At 28.9% G+C, this 17912-nt stretch overlaps 1 protein-coding gene across 3 annotated transcripts in view; it reads right to left on the reverse strand.

Annotated features, from left to right (window-relative positions):
* Positions 1–17912, reverse strand: part of LOC136972132 (muscle calcium channel subunit alpha-1-like) — a 220850-nt gene that overhangs the window by 37214 nt on the left and 165724 nt on the right. For all 3 annotated transcript variants that reach the window (XM_067266680.1, XM_067266679.1, XM_067266681.1), the window contains exons 31-37: positions 16315–16398; positions 16112–16234; positions 11185–11250; positions 9315–9406; positions 7691–7844; positions 7481–7608; positions 3883–3979 (exon numbers count right to left, since the gene is read on the reverse strand). In XM_067266680.1, the coding sequence (XP_067122781.1) occupies positions 3883–3979; positions 7481–7608; positions 7691–7844; positions 9315–9406; positions 11185–11250; positions 16112–16234; positions 16315–16398 (744 nt within the window). The remainder of the gene's footprint in view (positions 1–3882; positions 3980–7480; positions 7609–7690; positions 7845–9314; positions 9407–11184; positions 11251–16111; positions 16235–16314; positions 16399–17912) is intronic.

Consider the following 17912-nt stretch of genomic DNA (forward strand, 5'->3'; position numbering starts at 1 on the left):
GGCCACTATTTAGTTTCATTTCCTGATGAGAGCCTCTGTTTTTTGTTTTTGTTTCTTTTAAATGTAATGGCATTCTCTATCAAGTGATAAAAGAGCAATTCCAAATATTCAAAAGTATGTTTGATACGTGTCGCGATGCACAATTTAAAGCAAAAATATAAATAAATAAATAAAAGAGAGGCTTTCAATGATTCAGTTCTTTACATGGCATGATATTAAATAATAAAATTAAAAACATTAAATATTGTACAAATCTATAAAATATTTTCATGCTTACGGTACTGTAATGCTGTCAGAGTTAATGCAACATCTTTTCTTCTCAGCTGTATAGATTTCTAATGCCTCCAATGATTCAGTTGTTTTGGTCAAAGACCTTGTGTAAAAGTGTACTTCATTCCAGCAGGGGAGAACCTAAGGTTTGGTGGCAAAATGGGCAAGCGCTGTGTTAAAATTTCCCTTAGCCATGTTGTATTTGTGGTCGTGTATTCTGGAGGAGAAAGGATGTTGCATTAACTCTGATTGCATTACAGTACCATAAGCATGGAAATATTTTATAGATTAACACAAAATTCAATGTTTTTAATTTTATTATTTAATATCATGCCATATAAAGAACTGAATTGTTGAAAGCCTTTCTTTTATTTTTATGCTTTAAACTGTGCATCATGAAACTTATCAAACACATTTTTGAATGTTTGAAATTACTATTTTAAACATAATGGTATTCTCTATCAAATGATAGAAACAAAAAACAAATATTCTTCAAAATCATAGAAAAATACCATGGGTCCCACCTTCTCTGTTAACTTTAGCCCAAGTAATTTTTTGTGTTTTGCAGTTTCATTATTGTAAATACTCAGGTTAATAAATATACATTTTATTTACTAAGATCATTTTTTTATCACTCTCCCCCAAATAAACCTCACTAATCCTCCACCTCTGAAAAGCCTGAGCAATGCCAGGCACAAACAGCTAGTAAAATTTAACTACGAAAACTTTGTTGGTTCTGTGACAAGCTCAAGCCCTCAGGTGAGGTCTGAGCTGTGTAACACCACCTGTGACTTCTGGCTCACAGGAACCTTTCAAATAACATACAAGTGGCTGCACATGTGGGAACTGACAGTAAGGGACAGAGGATGAAGTTGAGAGACAGAAAACCAGAAGTGATGTACTCCAAACATAATTAACAATTAATTCTCCAAATTAATATTAAAAACAAATAAAACAAAGGAAGTGAGTTAAATGCACAACTAACTTTGAGAGAGAGTGTGAAACTGTGACATAAAGGTATTTATTGTCACAGTTTCATCATGGCAATAAATATCTTTGAAGTCCAGCAATTGCTGGCTGTTGAGCATCCTGGAGAGGAGGAGAATCTTTCACTGCTACTGAAGAATCTTGAGTCTAGGTTGTTAGCTCTATGGGGCCCTTAAATCTGTGTAGTGATTTGTCACTAATATATATATATATATATATATGTTATTGTAAATGATTGTACTCTGTTGTCGTGTATTGGGTTTTACTGTAAAATTATTTCGCTGATGAGTATCACATGTTGTAAGGTATCTGTACCAGTCGGTGATTGATCTGTTATTGTTCACATGTGATTAGCACGTGGTCTGTGCGGTGGGGTGTATAAATGTAAGGGACACCACGTGAGAGTATCTTTTCTCTTTCCTCTGCTGGCATCTGAGGAAGTCTTGTAGTCTTGCCAAGGAAGAACAGAAAAAAATTAAGGAAGGAATCCCATTCCGCGTTCTGGAGTGTAGGTAAGGCTTAACGGATCGGGTGAAGAAGGATATCCAACTGCATCGTTACGAGGACAGTATTAAGTGTAATGGTAGTACTGAATCTGGAAGAGCATTAAGGATTATAATAGGTGAACACGATCATTTTTCCAGTTGACATTAGATACATGTATAAAAACCAATTTAAGGGATACAACTGGTAGGTTCAACAAGGTCACATGGAAACAGGAGTTGTGTACCACATGGTGAAGAGGAAGCCCATAGGAATCAGCTATTGTCAGCCTTGTAATTGATTGTATTAGTCCTAATTAAGCACGTTATTCTTTTTGTGTATTTTAATTTTTAGTATTAATTGTTACATGGAGGTTGTTTGTAGTCTATGAAGTTTTCTTTTTTTTTTTGTGTATTGTGGGAAGGGCGACGGAATACCCCATCGATCGGATAGCAATTGTAATTGAACCTCAGAATATATATATAGTTGTTTTCTAATCATTCCATGTATTCCATGCCCCGAATTATTAGTGTACAGCCCTTCATCGTCTTGCCCCACATCAATCTGTGTATTTCGGTATTACCACAGAACTACACCTGGAAGCAATTTCATGACTTCTCTATGGATGGAGTATTAATTTTCTACATTACTCAAGTAATGTTATGTTCTTCATACCCGAAACTTCTGTTTCTGTATTGGACAGGTTTCTGGCTTGTAGTAAAATTTAACATAAAAAAAATCACTCTATTCTAAAGAAATTTTCTGTTTAGGCAAATTTTACTGCATTTCTTTTTAATTCAGAACAAATGACAAAATTAGATAGATTAAATTTATATGCTTTTAATTCATTTGTTAATCTCATTTAGAAATAAATTGTATTATTTAAGCCAACTTTATTTAAAGGAATCTTATACATGTTGTTTTAATTAAGAATTTAGTATAAAAATAATTTTGACTTTAAATAATAAATATACATAATTTTTAATCATTAATCTAGTTGTTTTATTTGTAAAAAGGGCTGGCAGAATTACAATTTAATAAAAAGTAAAAAAAACATTACAGATGGATACTAGTCCAATCTTCACTGCTTGCCATATCCAATCACCAGGAACAACTATTTCCATTGCAGAGACAACCTTTCTTTAGAGGCTATGCCTCTGCACAAATATGCCATTTTTACAAAGAAATATTATATTTTTAATTGTGTTGGGATTGTCTCCTGTGGACATTTTAAACTGTTTTGCATATTTGTGCAGAGGCATAGCCTCTAAAGAAAGGTTGTCTCTGCAATGGAAATAGTTGTTCCTGGTGATTGGACATGGCAAGCAGTGAAGATTAGACTAGTATCCATCTGTAATGTTTTTTTACTTTTTATTAAATAGTTGTTTTATTGTTTACTCTGAATTTAATTTATTTTTAGATAAATTAAATTCAGAGTAAACAATTTGAAAATTTGAAAGGCTAAAAGCCTTTCAAATTTTCAGACTTTTTAAAAATAAACTTTCAAAAAAGAATCAAATATATTTTCCTTAAAAATATATGAAATATATTATTGCGCCATTCCTCATATCAATAACAATAACTTTAACATAATCATGTTTTATATTATATCAGAACGATTTCAGAATTTTGAGGAAAGTAGAACAAAAAACTTTTGGAATATCTGATATAATATGTAAAATTCCAACACAACTTTTAAATTTAAAATTTCACAATTTCTATGTTCTATGATGATGAGTTATATATCTCATCACACCAAATATATAGTTAATTATTTTATTTTATATAAAAATATAAAATAAACAAAACACTAACACCTAAATGCTAGTTCTATCATCAGATAGAACTGTTTTTTCTGTTTTTGCATTCTTTCCTGATGAGGGCCTCCGAAAGATGACCAAAAACGTTTGAAACATTAAAGATTATATGTTGGAATTAGCATTTAGGTATTAGGTGTTAGTGTTTTGTTAAACACAAAACTGGAACTGTATATTAAAGTTTTTTATGTAAAATATAAAATGGTGTTTGCATTTATATATAATCATTAATAAGAATTTTATTAAGATATTTAAATAAGATAATTATATTACATTTTTAGTAAAATTGTTTTCTAATAGATTTTAAAATAAAAGACAGTCATACTTTACAAGCAACTCGATGAGGGCAAAGCTTTCCAAATCCTAAAGGAGGGGATATTTTCCGTAATAATGTTACAACATCCAAATGTTTTATTCTCCCTCTAAAATGATTTGAAAATAAATAAAATGAAATTTATTCATCATTTTATAATTACTTTTTAAAATTATAACAGTAAATGTTCAAAAATATTATTTTGCTTTTAAAAATATAACAGTTTTTCTCTATCTTTGACTGTATCACTTAAAAACAACAAACCTTTTCACAAAAGCATAAATCTTAGCTTATTTTGCTTTTATTCTCAGAACTGTTGATTATTTATTTATTAAAAGCAAAATAATTTAAGAAAATAGAATTATTTTAAAATATATTTCATTTTTATAACTTAGACACAACTGATCCAACCAAAATAATTTCTCCATCATCCTTAGTACACAAGGTGCACAAACCACCTGTACTGTACATCCCTTTTAAAATAAAACAAAATGAGTTTCATCAGATTCTAAAAATTTTAGAAATACAGTAGAGCATCGATTATCCGACCCCCGACCAACCATCACATTGGTTAACTGACCGCGTTCTAGTCGGCAAATTCAAATGTCTGCTAGTGATGTGGCGCTACAATATTTGGTTATGTCTTGGTTACTTTAATATTTTTTGTTAAATTTTTGTGTGTTTTAGCTGATAACACTGACTCGACCATGAAAGGGAGGCCAGTATTTAAACCAGGCTTAATTTTCTATTTTTTTTTCTTTATTGTTGTACAAAAACACACTTATGTAAGAACCAGATAACCAGAGTGGTTGATATTAGGGTCACTAACGTTTTCGTAGCCCCTCTGGGCTCTTCTTCAGGCTTTGTAGTAATAAATATAAGCCGTACGTTGAATTTCGAATATATTTTCCTTTTGGAAAGAACCGTGTTTCGAATTCTGCCACGTGTAAATGTTCCAACATATTTTTAAACGAAACAATTGCCGGTCTGTGCCCACGCATGCGCTTCAAAAAGATGTTGATGTTAATTTTTAAAAAATTATCTTCTAGCAGGATCTGCCACACTGCTGAAAGGGCCAACTCTTCTTTAAAATTGATGCACGTGGTGTTACATCCTGCTCTGTATATTTCCATAGCTTCCAATAATTTGAGATGTTCCGGGTGGTTGGTAGTGAGGATAATGCAGGCTGTGCTAGTGTAACGTTAGCGACCCTAATATCAACCACTCTGGTCATCTGGTTCTTACGTAAGTGTGTTTTTGTATTGAATCCCGGTGTGTAAAGAAGATTGTTTATTGTTGTATTTATTTTGTGCAAAATAAAGAAATAATTTTTAACGATACGATAGCGACGATGATTATTTAAAAAAAAAAAATTTGTTAAGCTTAACATTAATGAAAATTCAACGCAAAGTAGGTTAATAGCAATATACTAATGTTACAGTAAAAACCCGTTTTTAGTTAAAACTAGTTTTTACTGGATGTCATTGTTATAACTAGAATTTACTGCTAGTCAAAAATGAATTTGAGTTAAAACTAGTTTTAACTAGACAAAACAGGTTTTAACAAAATGGCTTAGTAAAAACTATTTCGACCAAAGTCATTCAGCTAACACGTTCCTATAGTGTATGACGAATTTTGTATCGCTTTAACCTTTCTCCCCCGACATCTTGTTTATGTTTATTTTGCGATCCCTCCTAAGGCAATATAGGTCAGTCGGGCAATATTATTTTAAAAATTTACCAAAAATCAAATTATCATTATATCTATATGAAAAAACCACTTACATTTATTAATATCTTTAGTTTTAAATACGATATTTTTTAATACATTTTATTAGAAAAAAAATAATATATATCAGAACTGACACATAACCTTGATAATTTGTAAGATTTTGTGAAAATTAACATTGTCTAGTTACATAGTTGTTTGCTGGCACTGAGCCAGAAAGAGGTAGAATATTGTTTTGTACAATTCAATATAACACTTATGCATGTATGTTTATTTGTTGTGAAATTATCGCACATTATATCAAACATTTGTTTGAAATCAAAATTTTATACTGCTATCAACTAATATAATGAATTATTATCCTTTATTCACTTTGTATCGAACGAGATTATATCTGTTGTTAATAAATTTTACAAAAATCGATATTTACTAAAGTAACGATGAATCGATACCCTCGAAGTTTTGCTTAAAAAGCCAGGGTACCGACCGATCGGTGCCTTCGGGGACAAAGGGTTAATTAATGTTAATAACACAGATGTGTGACCAATATTTTCAATAAATATCATATTAAATAATACAAATGTTTTAATCCCAATCATCACTTTATTTATTTCCCCCAAACATATTTATGTAGCTAAAATTAGTTTTAACTAATGTTAAAAGTTAAAACTAGTTTTATCTAAAATCAAAACATGTACAGCAGTAAATTCTAGTTTTAACTAGACAAAATGGGTTTTAACAATGACATCCAGTAAAAACTAGTTTCAACTAGTTAAAACGCATTTTAACTAAAAACAGGTTTTTACTATAACACTAATATACTAAATACATGGGATATATTACTAGGGTAGATGTACCAGTTTTGGCCAGTGTAGTACCAGTTCTGGCCAGAAAACAAATTTAACTTAAAAATATAATCACAAATGAAAGAAACTTTTATTGTTAACTGTGTGAACAGTTAACAATAAAAGTTTGTTTCATTGGACAGATTTGAATATGTGGTGATTATATTTTTAAGTTAAATTTGTTTTCTGACCAGAACTGGTACACTGGCCAAAACTGGTACATCTACCCTACTAAAGTAATTTTTTCATACTTTTCGGTTATCCGTTTTTTCAATTATCTGACCAACCCCAGACCCCAATTGAGTCGGATAATCGATGCTCTACTGTAAATCAAGTACATTCTATCATAAAGTGATATAGTAGAACTTGATTCTTTGAATTAACTTGAAATTTATATATTTCTTAGAAATATAAATCAGTTTTCTGGATGTGAGATAAACAGATTAAAACAAACATTCAATGTAGAAACTTAGATATTGTTTATAAATAAATGTTTGTTTATCTCACACCCACAGAAGTGATTTCTATTAGCAAAATTTCTTCTAAAATATTAGTACTTTTGGATTTTCTAGTCCATTTTCAAGATGCAAAAAACCACTGTTAGAGTAGCTTCATATGATCAAGATCATGTAGAAAAGTCTCAGACAGGTCCTCTACCTATTATTTTTTGACAGTATCCAGCTGCTTCTCCATTTTTTTTTTTATCTGGTCAAAACACATTTTGTATAATTTTGAGAAACTCTAAAAGTCTGTAATTTAAACTGTGCTGTTATCTTTCATAGGAACAAGATATGATTTGGCCCCATGAAAAGGGGTTTAGGAGTGCATGGAAACTTACACCATTGAATAGCCAATTAAACAATTATCTATACTCTCATGTGTTTGTTTTTAGCTAATGTATAGCAGATGCAATATTTTTATCTATATCCTGTATATATATTTTAATAATATGAGAACATTCTCATATGTATATTTATAAATAAGTAAACAAATAAATAAATATTTTAAAAAATCATTCAACAAAATAATGAACTCACTTTGCATCAGGATCATATTCTGACCATAAGCGAACAAATTCATCAAGATGGTGAGGACCTAATATTGACCAATCACGGGTTAAATAATCAAAATTATCCATAATGACGGCAACGAAAAGGTTAATTACCTATAACAAAAATTGTTCAATTTATATTTGTTAAAATAATTATATATTACATTCTCACAATTTAATGACGATCAAAACTTACCAAAAAAGAACAAAGAATATAAAATGAAATAAAATAAGGAAGTGCAAATTCTGAACCGCATGGTTCTGTATCATCAGATCTGCTATCACATTTAGCATTTTGTTTATTGGTACAAGCCATCATTATTTCTTGCCAGGCTTCACCTGTTGCAGATCTATCAAAATATATTTTCTATTAAGGAATTATTATTAATGTAAAAAGATTATTAGTCTAATAGATTTTATCCATATTTTATTAATATTGCAAATATCCATATCAAGGAATGAAGCAGAAAATAAAATCCAAAAATAGTTTTTGAATAACATAAAAGTAACCTTATTTTTAAACTAGCCAAAGATTAAACATAGACAAACATTCTTGGCTTTTTAATAGTTTGGTTTTAATAGTTTAATAGTTTTATTCTTTTTCATTTGTTCTAATACATTTTGAACACATTTAGATTTCACTAAAGTAAAACCAAATGTTTCTTTCATTAACAGCTTATTTATCGAAAAATAATTAAAGCTTGAGAAGTAAACACAAAGCAGCGCAGCACTACAGGAAAGCCAAACTTACACAACCCTTTAAATTTTTGGAAGTATGTGGTACACCCTCTTTATCAATTTTAATTGAACAAAATGTGGAATGTATTAATTTTGACCTACATTACAACTTTACAATTGGAACTGTAGTTCTATGTGCAATAGGAGCTTAGATAAATTTTATTCTCCCTTGGGAGATATGGAAGAGTAATTGATGTACTAATGAGTAGCCTGTTTTCAATAATGTATGAAAGCAAGCATCGTTTACATAAATCTGACAGTTCTTTCTGTGCTATTAGCCTGAATCACTTTTTAGGCAACATCCTGTATATATTTATATTGTAAACTATTTAAAGTCTGCATAAGCTCTATTGATTCTTTATGAAAAGAATTAATAGAGACAATAGTATTTGCAGTAGCAAGAGAAACCAGAAATTTTCTGATACAAAATTTAAAATAATTAAGAAAATTACTCCTTTAATTAGAAATAAAACTAGTTAATATTGAATAACCATAGTGAGAATCAAGTATTGTTAAACTGTCTTGATGAATTCAGACACTATAGCAGATAATTTAAAATATCTTTATCTACAATGTCTTCACATGTAAAGATGTTAAAATGGATGACTTTATTAATAACTATAACATTTCATATTATATATTCAGTAATTAAACAGTTACAAGAAAAAGTAGAATTAGAAGGAAAAATATTCAAAATATCGTATTACATCTCTAAGTTCAAATTTTCAGAGAAATTCTGAAGATTTGTGTAAGATTTATTCAACTATAGTGCCAAGCTTTGTGTTTCATAAACATAATTCTATAGATCTTTCTTAGTCACAATTAATTTTCATAGCTATCAGTAAATTTTTCTGAAATTTAAATATTAAATCTCTTATAAGTCATCACAATTACATTATAAAATATTTTTCTCTTTTTATATGTATTTAAAGCAGCAATTGAAAAAATAATCTAACATAATGAATTTTGTGCATCCAGAGATGATATAACCTTAAATGCAAAATAATTAAAATTATATTGAATTTTAAATCAAAATACTAATTGATCTCTTAAAATATTGTAGTTAGTTTAAATTAACTTACCTAAATAATACTAGAACTGCTTGAGGAAAAGTTTGAAAATTATTGTTTCTATTAATAGGTGATTCAGGATTTAAAGCAATTCTTCCAAAAACCTTTATTAAATAACATAATCAACATAAAACAGATATTTACAAAATTATAATTATTTGTAATTTTACAATGACTTAGTTAAAAATAATTCAAATTTAGTTTCTAATTATTTCATTTAGAGAATGGCAAAGGTATATGAGGGTGATTCAAAAAGTAAGGTAATGAGTTCTCACGGGTGTCATATTCCTCCTCTTGTTCGAATTTCCCATTAGAGCAGCAGCAGAAAATCATAGCTTTATTGCACAAGTGTTAGATGGTGTAAATGTTGCTTCAGACTCTTGCAATATCATTTTGAAAATGGTTGCGCTTACAAAAACATGATCAAACGTAAAAGTGCATAGTATGATTCTGTCTGAAGGGCAACTCACCAGTGGAAATTCATCACCAACTTGTTGAGGTGGTAATGTCATGTCATAAAAACAGGTGTGGGTTTGGTGCACTAAATTCGATAAAGGCAGGACAGATGTGCAAACCAAGCAAACTGAATTGTTATGGTGCTTCAAGTGGGAGGTACTGGAACATCCTCCCTATAGCCCCAACCTGACACCCTGTGATTTCTATCTCTTCAGACCATTGAAGAAGCATCTGGGTGGTAGGCAATTCCAAACTGATATGGAAGTTCAGCAAGTAGTCCTGGCATGACTGAAAGGACTTGATGCAGATTTCTTCTCTGCCGGCATTGATGCCTTGATATATCGTTGGAATAAATGTTTGGACAAGCATGGTGACTATATTGAAAAATAATATGTACCAGTGCCATAATAATCTGTATCACTATGTCTGCAGTGAAATAAAATTTGTACAGGAGAGCTCTTGTTACCTTAGTTTTTTGAATCATCCTTGTATTTAAATTTCATATTATGATTCTTCTATGGTAATAAACTGAAATTCTAGAGATGTTTTAAAATAAAAATCCTTTTAATTGACAAAATGTATATTTTTAATGCTTAAAATTTTGTATTAATAACAAATTTTGCTCATATTATTAAAATAATAATAATAAGTAATGCATAGTTCTTAAAAATGATAAAAATATTTGGTAGCTAATTCTAAAACTGAATTTATTAAAAGCATTTTAAAGAGTTCATAATACCTGATTTAATAAATATAAAGCTTCCCTCTACAATTTCATTTTTACACAAACAATTGTCTCACTGTAATATATTTGTCATTTCTGTACATAAAATTAAATTGTCAGTTAAGAAGCCTTTGTTTACCAGTTATTGCCTGGAGAGACAATAAACCCAGTGGGGGAGCAGGAGAGGATATTTATTGACTTGTTTGTTAAGAGAGTGACTCTCTTTCATTTTCAGTGCCATTTTGGGAAAAACACAAAGACAACCAGTGATGATGGAACTGTGCAAAGGAAAAATTATGAGAGCTAATGGACTCTGCTCCAATCAACAAGATGAACAGGATAAGGCAACGATTATGCCACACAAATATTTGAGGAATTTCTCTCGTTATAGTATTTCCTCTCCCCCTGTATTTTTCGATTATCATATAAGAAAATTTTCAGATTAGACTAATATGTAATTGTCACAAAAAGACAAAACAACTGATTGTAACAGGAACTTAAAGCATCGTAATGTTATTTGTTTTGTTTGAAATGATAAATAAGAAGCAAATGTATGGTAATATGGATAACACACAAAACACATAAAGAAATTGAAATTATGCTATATTTACATCCACGACTATATCTATATTAACTTGATGATATGAGATTTCAAATTAGTGATATAATTTAAGCTAATATAATTTCCAAATTTTGTCTTACCTGCATACCAATAACAGCATATATAAAAAATAACATCACTATAAGAAGTGCAACATATGGAAGTGCCTGAAAAAAGTTTTAAAAAAATATTTATAATTTCATAATATAATTAAGCATATTAATTTTATGCAACATTTATAATCATATTTTAAAAATTTCTTATTATTCAAAAACTAATTATGCTTCACTTTCCTTAAAAATAAATACTGTATTTACTTGTGTATAAGACAAGGTTTTCATTCATTTTTCACTGCTTCAAAAACCTCGGTTGTCCTATATGTGCAAGCGAAGGATTCTTTGCATTGTGGCCAACCTGGTAATATTTTAATGTATCCTCGACATAATCTTTGTCTCCACTTCAAGTTCATTCTTACCACGTGCATTGTACTAGTGCCAGTTCTTGTACCCAGTTCCAAATAAAATTATTTTATTTTTTTAAGATCTGTGATTATTTGGTTTAAAACCCAAAGCATTTTTGCAATAATTTCTGTGAACCGTGTATAGTTCGTGCTACCATTATAGGTCTATAGTCTATTTATCATAAGTTGGCACCTACTGTAAACAAATTAAGATACACTTTCCTTTGTTTATTGGATTAATCCTACGTTCATCAATTAAAACTGCATTGCATTTCATTCATACGCAGAAAATAGTTCTACGTTATTTATAAAATTATTAATGAAATGCAGGTCGCTTAGCAATGATTATGAATGTAGTTATTTCATATTAGTTAAATTGTTATTTTTAATGAATATTAGCACATTCTGAACCATTAAAAATATACTTTTTTGGCCATGCATATTATATTATTTTGGTTTTGTTTTCCATTCATCATGTATTAAAGTAAACATAGTTGTTTACCTTAATATATGCATTTGGTAATATTTTATTTGTGATTAAATGAAAGAAAATTAGAATTGCATTAATAAATTTAATTTTCTTTATTTTGATCTCTATAATCAACCTCGTCCTATATGCAAGATCGTCTTATATGTGAGTAAATATGGTAAATGATTACATAAATATAACAGCAATCTTAATTTTTCCTCAAACCTTTTCATTCTGATTTATAGATCATCATCAAGAATTTTAATTGATGGAGCAAGTTCAAAAAAATAAATTTAACGTGTTTTCAAATTCAAACATATAACAGTAACTTTACAACAAAAAAAGTTTACATAAGTATGAAATAAATACATTAAATATATACAAAAGTTCATAAATTATGAATTAAGGCAAATTTCCATATAGAGAAAGTATGTCCTGTGTAATTCTGACTTTCTCTGGTTTTACTGCAGTATTAAATTATATTATTTCTTTTCTACACAAAACTGTATAAAAGTTTAATGAAAATTATATTGTTACTAGCAGATAGGCCCGGTGTTACTCGGCAAAAGTAACGATAGCGAAGATTAAAATTGTTACGTTGTAGTCAACCTTATCCATTTTCACAGAATGCAATAATTGGGTTCCCCTGTTTCCAGACTAATTAGAGAATTTTTAGATGGGTCTAAAAATATGTTCTATTTCCCGCAAAAACGAAAAAAACTGCATCTGCGTCTTGCATGTCGCTTTCTCTTCAACACTTCCATTGTTGATGGAAGTGTTAAGACTTAATCCTGTCCTTCTCCCCCGTGAGGAGGAATTTCGAAAAATCCCTTCTTAGTGTGCATTCTTGTGACGTACCCTAACTGTGTACCAAATTTCATATTTCAACTCCTAACTGTTTGGGCTCTGTGCTGATTATTATTATTATTATCAACTTGTCTCGATTATATATATATATATATATATATAGATTAAAAGGCTAAATATAAATTTAGCCTTTTTTAACAATCAAAATTTATTTTAATTGGACTAGTAGTTTCACATCTTATTTAGTATATAATAAAAGAAGACACATTTACAGGGATAAATGTTGCAATTTTTAGAAAAAATGTAGAACTAGAAAGTTAAAAAATAATTTTAAAACTTAAAATAATGCATAATTAGGTTCTTTAAATAGTTATTTATTTTTAGTATAAGTGTTAAGACAGCTTAATAAAAATAGTATATGACAACATACTTTTCGATGGAATAAAAATGTTTTCTTTCTTTTATCAAATCCTATACTATAACAGTATAGTTGATAAATTAAGTTGAATTTAAGTAATATTGAACTTAATTTTAAAATTTGTTATGTCATCTGTAACCTACTGCAAATATATTCTCTATTATTAAATATGACTTTTGTAATCCCTTTTTATGTAGAATTGAAAGTAAGAATTATTTTAATCTTTATTTTGTGACAATTTAATTTATAATGAAAATTTAATACTTTAGTGAACAGAATACTATTAAAAAATAAAGCATTAATTTTAAATATTTTTCATAAATAAATAAATAAAGACATAATTTTAATATTACTATATTAAAATAATTAGTCAGCTGTACTGATATTTTGACACAACTAATATCCAAATAAGAGTTGTGGTCTGAAGACCACGTGTTCTGTTGCCTAACCGGCTCGTAACCAACCCCTTGGGTGGTTCATGGTGTAAAGGAGGGACAGGCCCTCATAGCGTAAAAGCTTCTTGTTGTAAAAGTTAATGGGAGAAGGAGAGATATGTGGTCCAAAGACCACGTGTTCTATTGCGTGATCCTTGGGTGGGCCGCAGGGTAAAGAAAGGATGGGCCGCGTTTTCGGAAGAAAAAAAAAGAGAGAGAGGGAGATCGCGCATGCTCAACGGAAGAAGAAGGACTTTTTTCGAAAGAAAGAATGGAGAGAGAACGTGTAGACGATAGAGTCGCAAGATTGTTTTTTTTGTGTGTGTTGTTTCTTTTGTTTTGGTGTCTGTTATAGCGAAGGGACAGAGTAGTGATTGGAAGGACTAAAAAAAACTCTAAGTTCCTTGCATTGGAGTCATAGAGTGTGTGATTTATTTCTTTGAAGTTACTTTTTGTTTTGTTCCTGCATGGGGAATACTCTAAAGATCGAGTATTTCCCCACAGAGTCTATGTTTATGTAATTTAATTCATTTTGACTTAAACTAATTTCATGACAAAATTATAGCATGTATTTGTAATTCAATCACATGTATTTACATTTTCTGAAAAACTCTGTAGTATTGATTAATTTCACAGAATTTGAACTTTTATATGCTTAAACTTTTGCATTATTTTATCTATGTATGTCTTGTTCTGAACAGATTCTTTTCTTCCAAACTATTCTATACTATTAATAAATATTAAATTATTATAATTATTAATTTCGATAAAAGATAGCACCTAACGTCCACCTGTAAAATCAAATTACTTAATTTCAAATTATTAGTTGCAGCAAAAAATCTGATTAATTACAGTGATCATCTGGTTTAGTATTAATACATTGGTCTTTGGGATGTTTATGTATATAAAAATTACATTAAAATCACATTAAATAAGATACCTTACAAAACAACATCTTAAATTTAAGAACTACTATTTTTAATCACATTCAAAAACATTACCAGATTAAAAATAGTTAGACCAGTACTTAAGGTTTTGTTTTGTGAGATCAATAGTAATTTCCAATTAACTATCTTATAATTTTAAAATTAAAAATTGACAGGTTTTTCATCTTTTTCTACCAGCAGACTCATAAAAAATTTTTGGGTTGATTTGCTTAGATTTGATTTTGGGTTCCCAAGAATAGTTGGCTGATGCTTTAAGAATGTGATCACCCAGCCATCAAATTATTAGTTCTCATTACAATTAATTAAAATTAATATTTTAAATCAACGAAATATAAATAATTAAATAAGTTAAAATAATTATAAAAGAGAAGTATACGAAAACATTTGGAATAAAAATGAAAAATAATATCATAAGAAATAATACACTAACAACTTATTCTTTTATTCTTGTAAATTCATGATCTTTTCTGATCATTTTAAACAATTTTACATAACAATTTAGACATTTTGATATTTTTCTAGAAACAACCAAAAAAAATGGAACATTTGATGTGGGTATATAAGTAGAGTAACAGAGCATTTCATCACATGTTTCATTGGAAATAAACATACTACCAATGTCTGACAATATGAAACTTTTGAAAGAACACATTCATATTCTGTTGCTCTATCACTTCAAAAGTGGCCACAATGCAACAAAGGCTTGTGATCTCATCTGCAAAGAGTTTGTTAAAGCATTCACAGGTGAACAAAGATCAACCAGCTGTTGCAAGTATCAAAGGCCAATAATGCAGAAGAAGGTAATCATCTGCATTGTTTGGCATCATCGTGATGAAGCTGTTTCCAACGAACATCACTGTCATGAAAGAACTCTACAGTAAACAACTGGACTGTTTGAGCACTAAAAAACTTTGTCCAAAAATTGAGTCTGATAATGTCATAACAACACACTAGTACATAGAACAAAGATGACTTTAAAAAAGCTAGCAATTCTGAACTGAGAGATTCTGCCTCATCCACCTTACAGTCAGACTCGGCACCAACTGACTACTATCTGTTTTGCACCCTGCAGAACCATATTACCAATATATGGTTCAATAACACTACCCAATGCTTAATACTTTCTTCAAAGAAAAATTCCAGTCATTCTATGCACATGAGATTGAAAGTTTGCAGCAAAGATGGCAAGATGTGATTGATATTACTTACCAGACTGAACTATAATCATTGTTGAATGAAGTTTTTTCAAAATGTCTAAATTACATCTTTACAACCTGATTTATATTATGTAAAGTAAAATATCTATTGTGTGCTATTAACTTTTATGAAAGAATCTTTTATTTATAAATTATTTGATTAAGACTTAAAAAAGTTAGTAAAAGTGAAAAATATTTACATAAAATTCTATTAAAAAACAGATTTCATATAATTTCAGAAATATCTATATTGAGAACAATGTAAATAAATAATCCAAATATTTCATATAAATTTACTTGAAATGATTTGATGAATGTCCATAATAATGTGCGAATGCCTTCTCCTTTACTCAAAAGTTTTATGAGACGCATCACACGAAATAGACGAAAAAAGTTGATACTAATAATATTTGTTCCTGGCTGAAATATTAAATGTTCCAGTTATTAAAATGTTTTAATTTTAACAAATGTACAAAGAAAACTTTATCCTCTTTACTTACATTGACTTCAGAATAAACAATATCAATAAAGCTACCAAGAACAATGATGAAATCAAATACATTCCAAGCATCACCAAAATAATTCTGTCAAATATAATAAAATTATTATATATTTAAAAATTAATAATTATTAAATTTTCAATAAAGATTAAAACTGTAATATTTAAAATTAATTACAGTAAAAGTTTGTTAATTCAGCACCTTGAATCAAATGGTATTGATTATTAAAAATGCCAGATTACTGGACATTTTTATAATTTTGCAAAATCTGGTAAGTTATATGTACTGTAGCCTAAACATTGCAAACATTGCTGTACATTTTTACCAGAACATGGTGCTCTATGCTTTTGATTTCTTTATATATGCTCTTTAATTAGTCTGAAGATGATACATGACTATAGTGTGTTAAAATTGATTGAAAACTTGCAAAAACATTGATGAACATGTTATTGCCTGGAGTTTTAGTATGTATGTTCAAATGAGTTCTGGTTCATGTACAGTACTAATAGTAGGTTAGATTATTAGTGACCAATCCTAGATTACCAGACATTACAGATTATAGGTTCTGGATTAACAATTATTCATACAGCATAAGTACATAATATCTTCAATAAAGAAAATTACCAAAAAAAAAAACTTTTTTAAGTATATTTTTTTGTAACATTAATAAAAATTGTTTTGTCTAAGTATTTAGTGATCAAATAAATTATGTTAGATTCCAACTGCTCAAAATTACGTTAAAAAATAAATATGAGATAAATAAAAAAATGAATATATAACAATAAACATTTGATCATAAAAAATAAAACATTACAAAATAAATTCATAAACTATATCTTTAATTTTATTATTAAAGATACATGAGATATAACTAAAAATATTACAGCAAATTTTTATAAAAAGTGCAAATGTTTTTACTTGTGTTGAACAGATATCATCAGGCAAACTAATCCCCAAATGCTGAAACAAATGGGGGAATTGCCGAACAGAGGGGAGATGATATAAGACGAAAGGTGAGGGAGAGGACATTATCATTTTCATCATCATCATTATTTTATTTAACACACATAATATACAGTGCATACTTGGTACCACTGGGCACAACCAAGTAAATACAATCAATAAATCAGAATATGAGTAGTAACAGTAGTAATACCAATATTAAAATTCAAATAATACACTAAAAGTGAATAAAATGCAATATGTAATAATAGTGATACAAATATTAAAATACAGAGTGTTACTATAAGAGTAAATGAAATATAACATATAATAATCAATATATAGTAAATAAAAATAAGTATGAAAATAATAATACAACAACAAAGATACAAAATGATACATAAATAAGAAATTAGATACAATAAATCAGAATACAGGGAATAATAATAGCAATACAAAATATTAAAAAGAAAAATGAAAACATTAAGAGAAAATAAGATACAATAACACAAAATATAAGTAATAATAACAATAATACAAATACAAATAGTTTAACAAATGGTTAGGCACTATGGCCAAAGGCAGAAGGAGCGGTGCAGATGCTATCTATAGTTTGGCACAGTAGTGGTTTTAAAGTATGCACTGATGAGGTCTAT

The sequence above is a fragment of the Centruroides vittatus genome, unplaced genomic scaffold, assembly GCF_030686945.1.
Source record: "Centruroides vittatus isolate TY-2023 unplaced genomic scaffold, ASM3068694v2 contig_2818, whole genome shotgun sequence".
Classification (NCBI taxonomy): Eukaryota; Metazoa; Arthropoda; class Arachnida; order Scorpiones; family Buthidae; genus Centruroides; species Centruroides vittatus.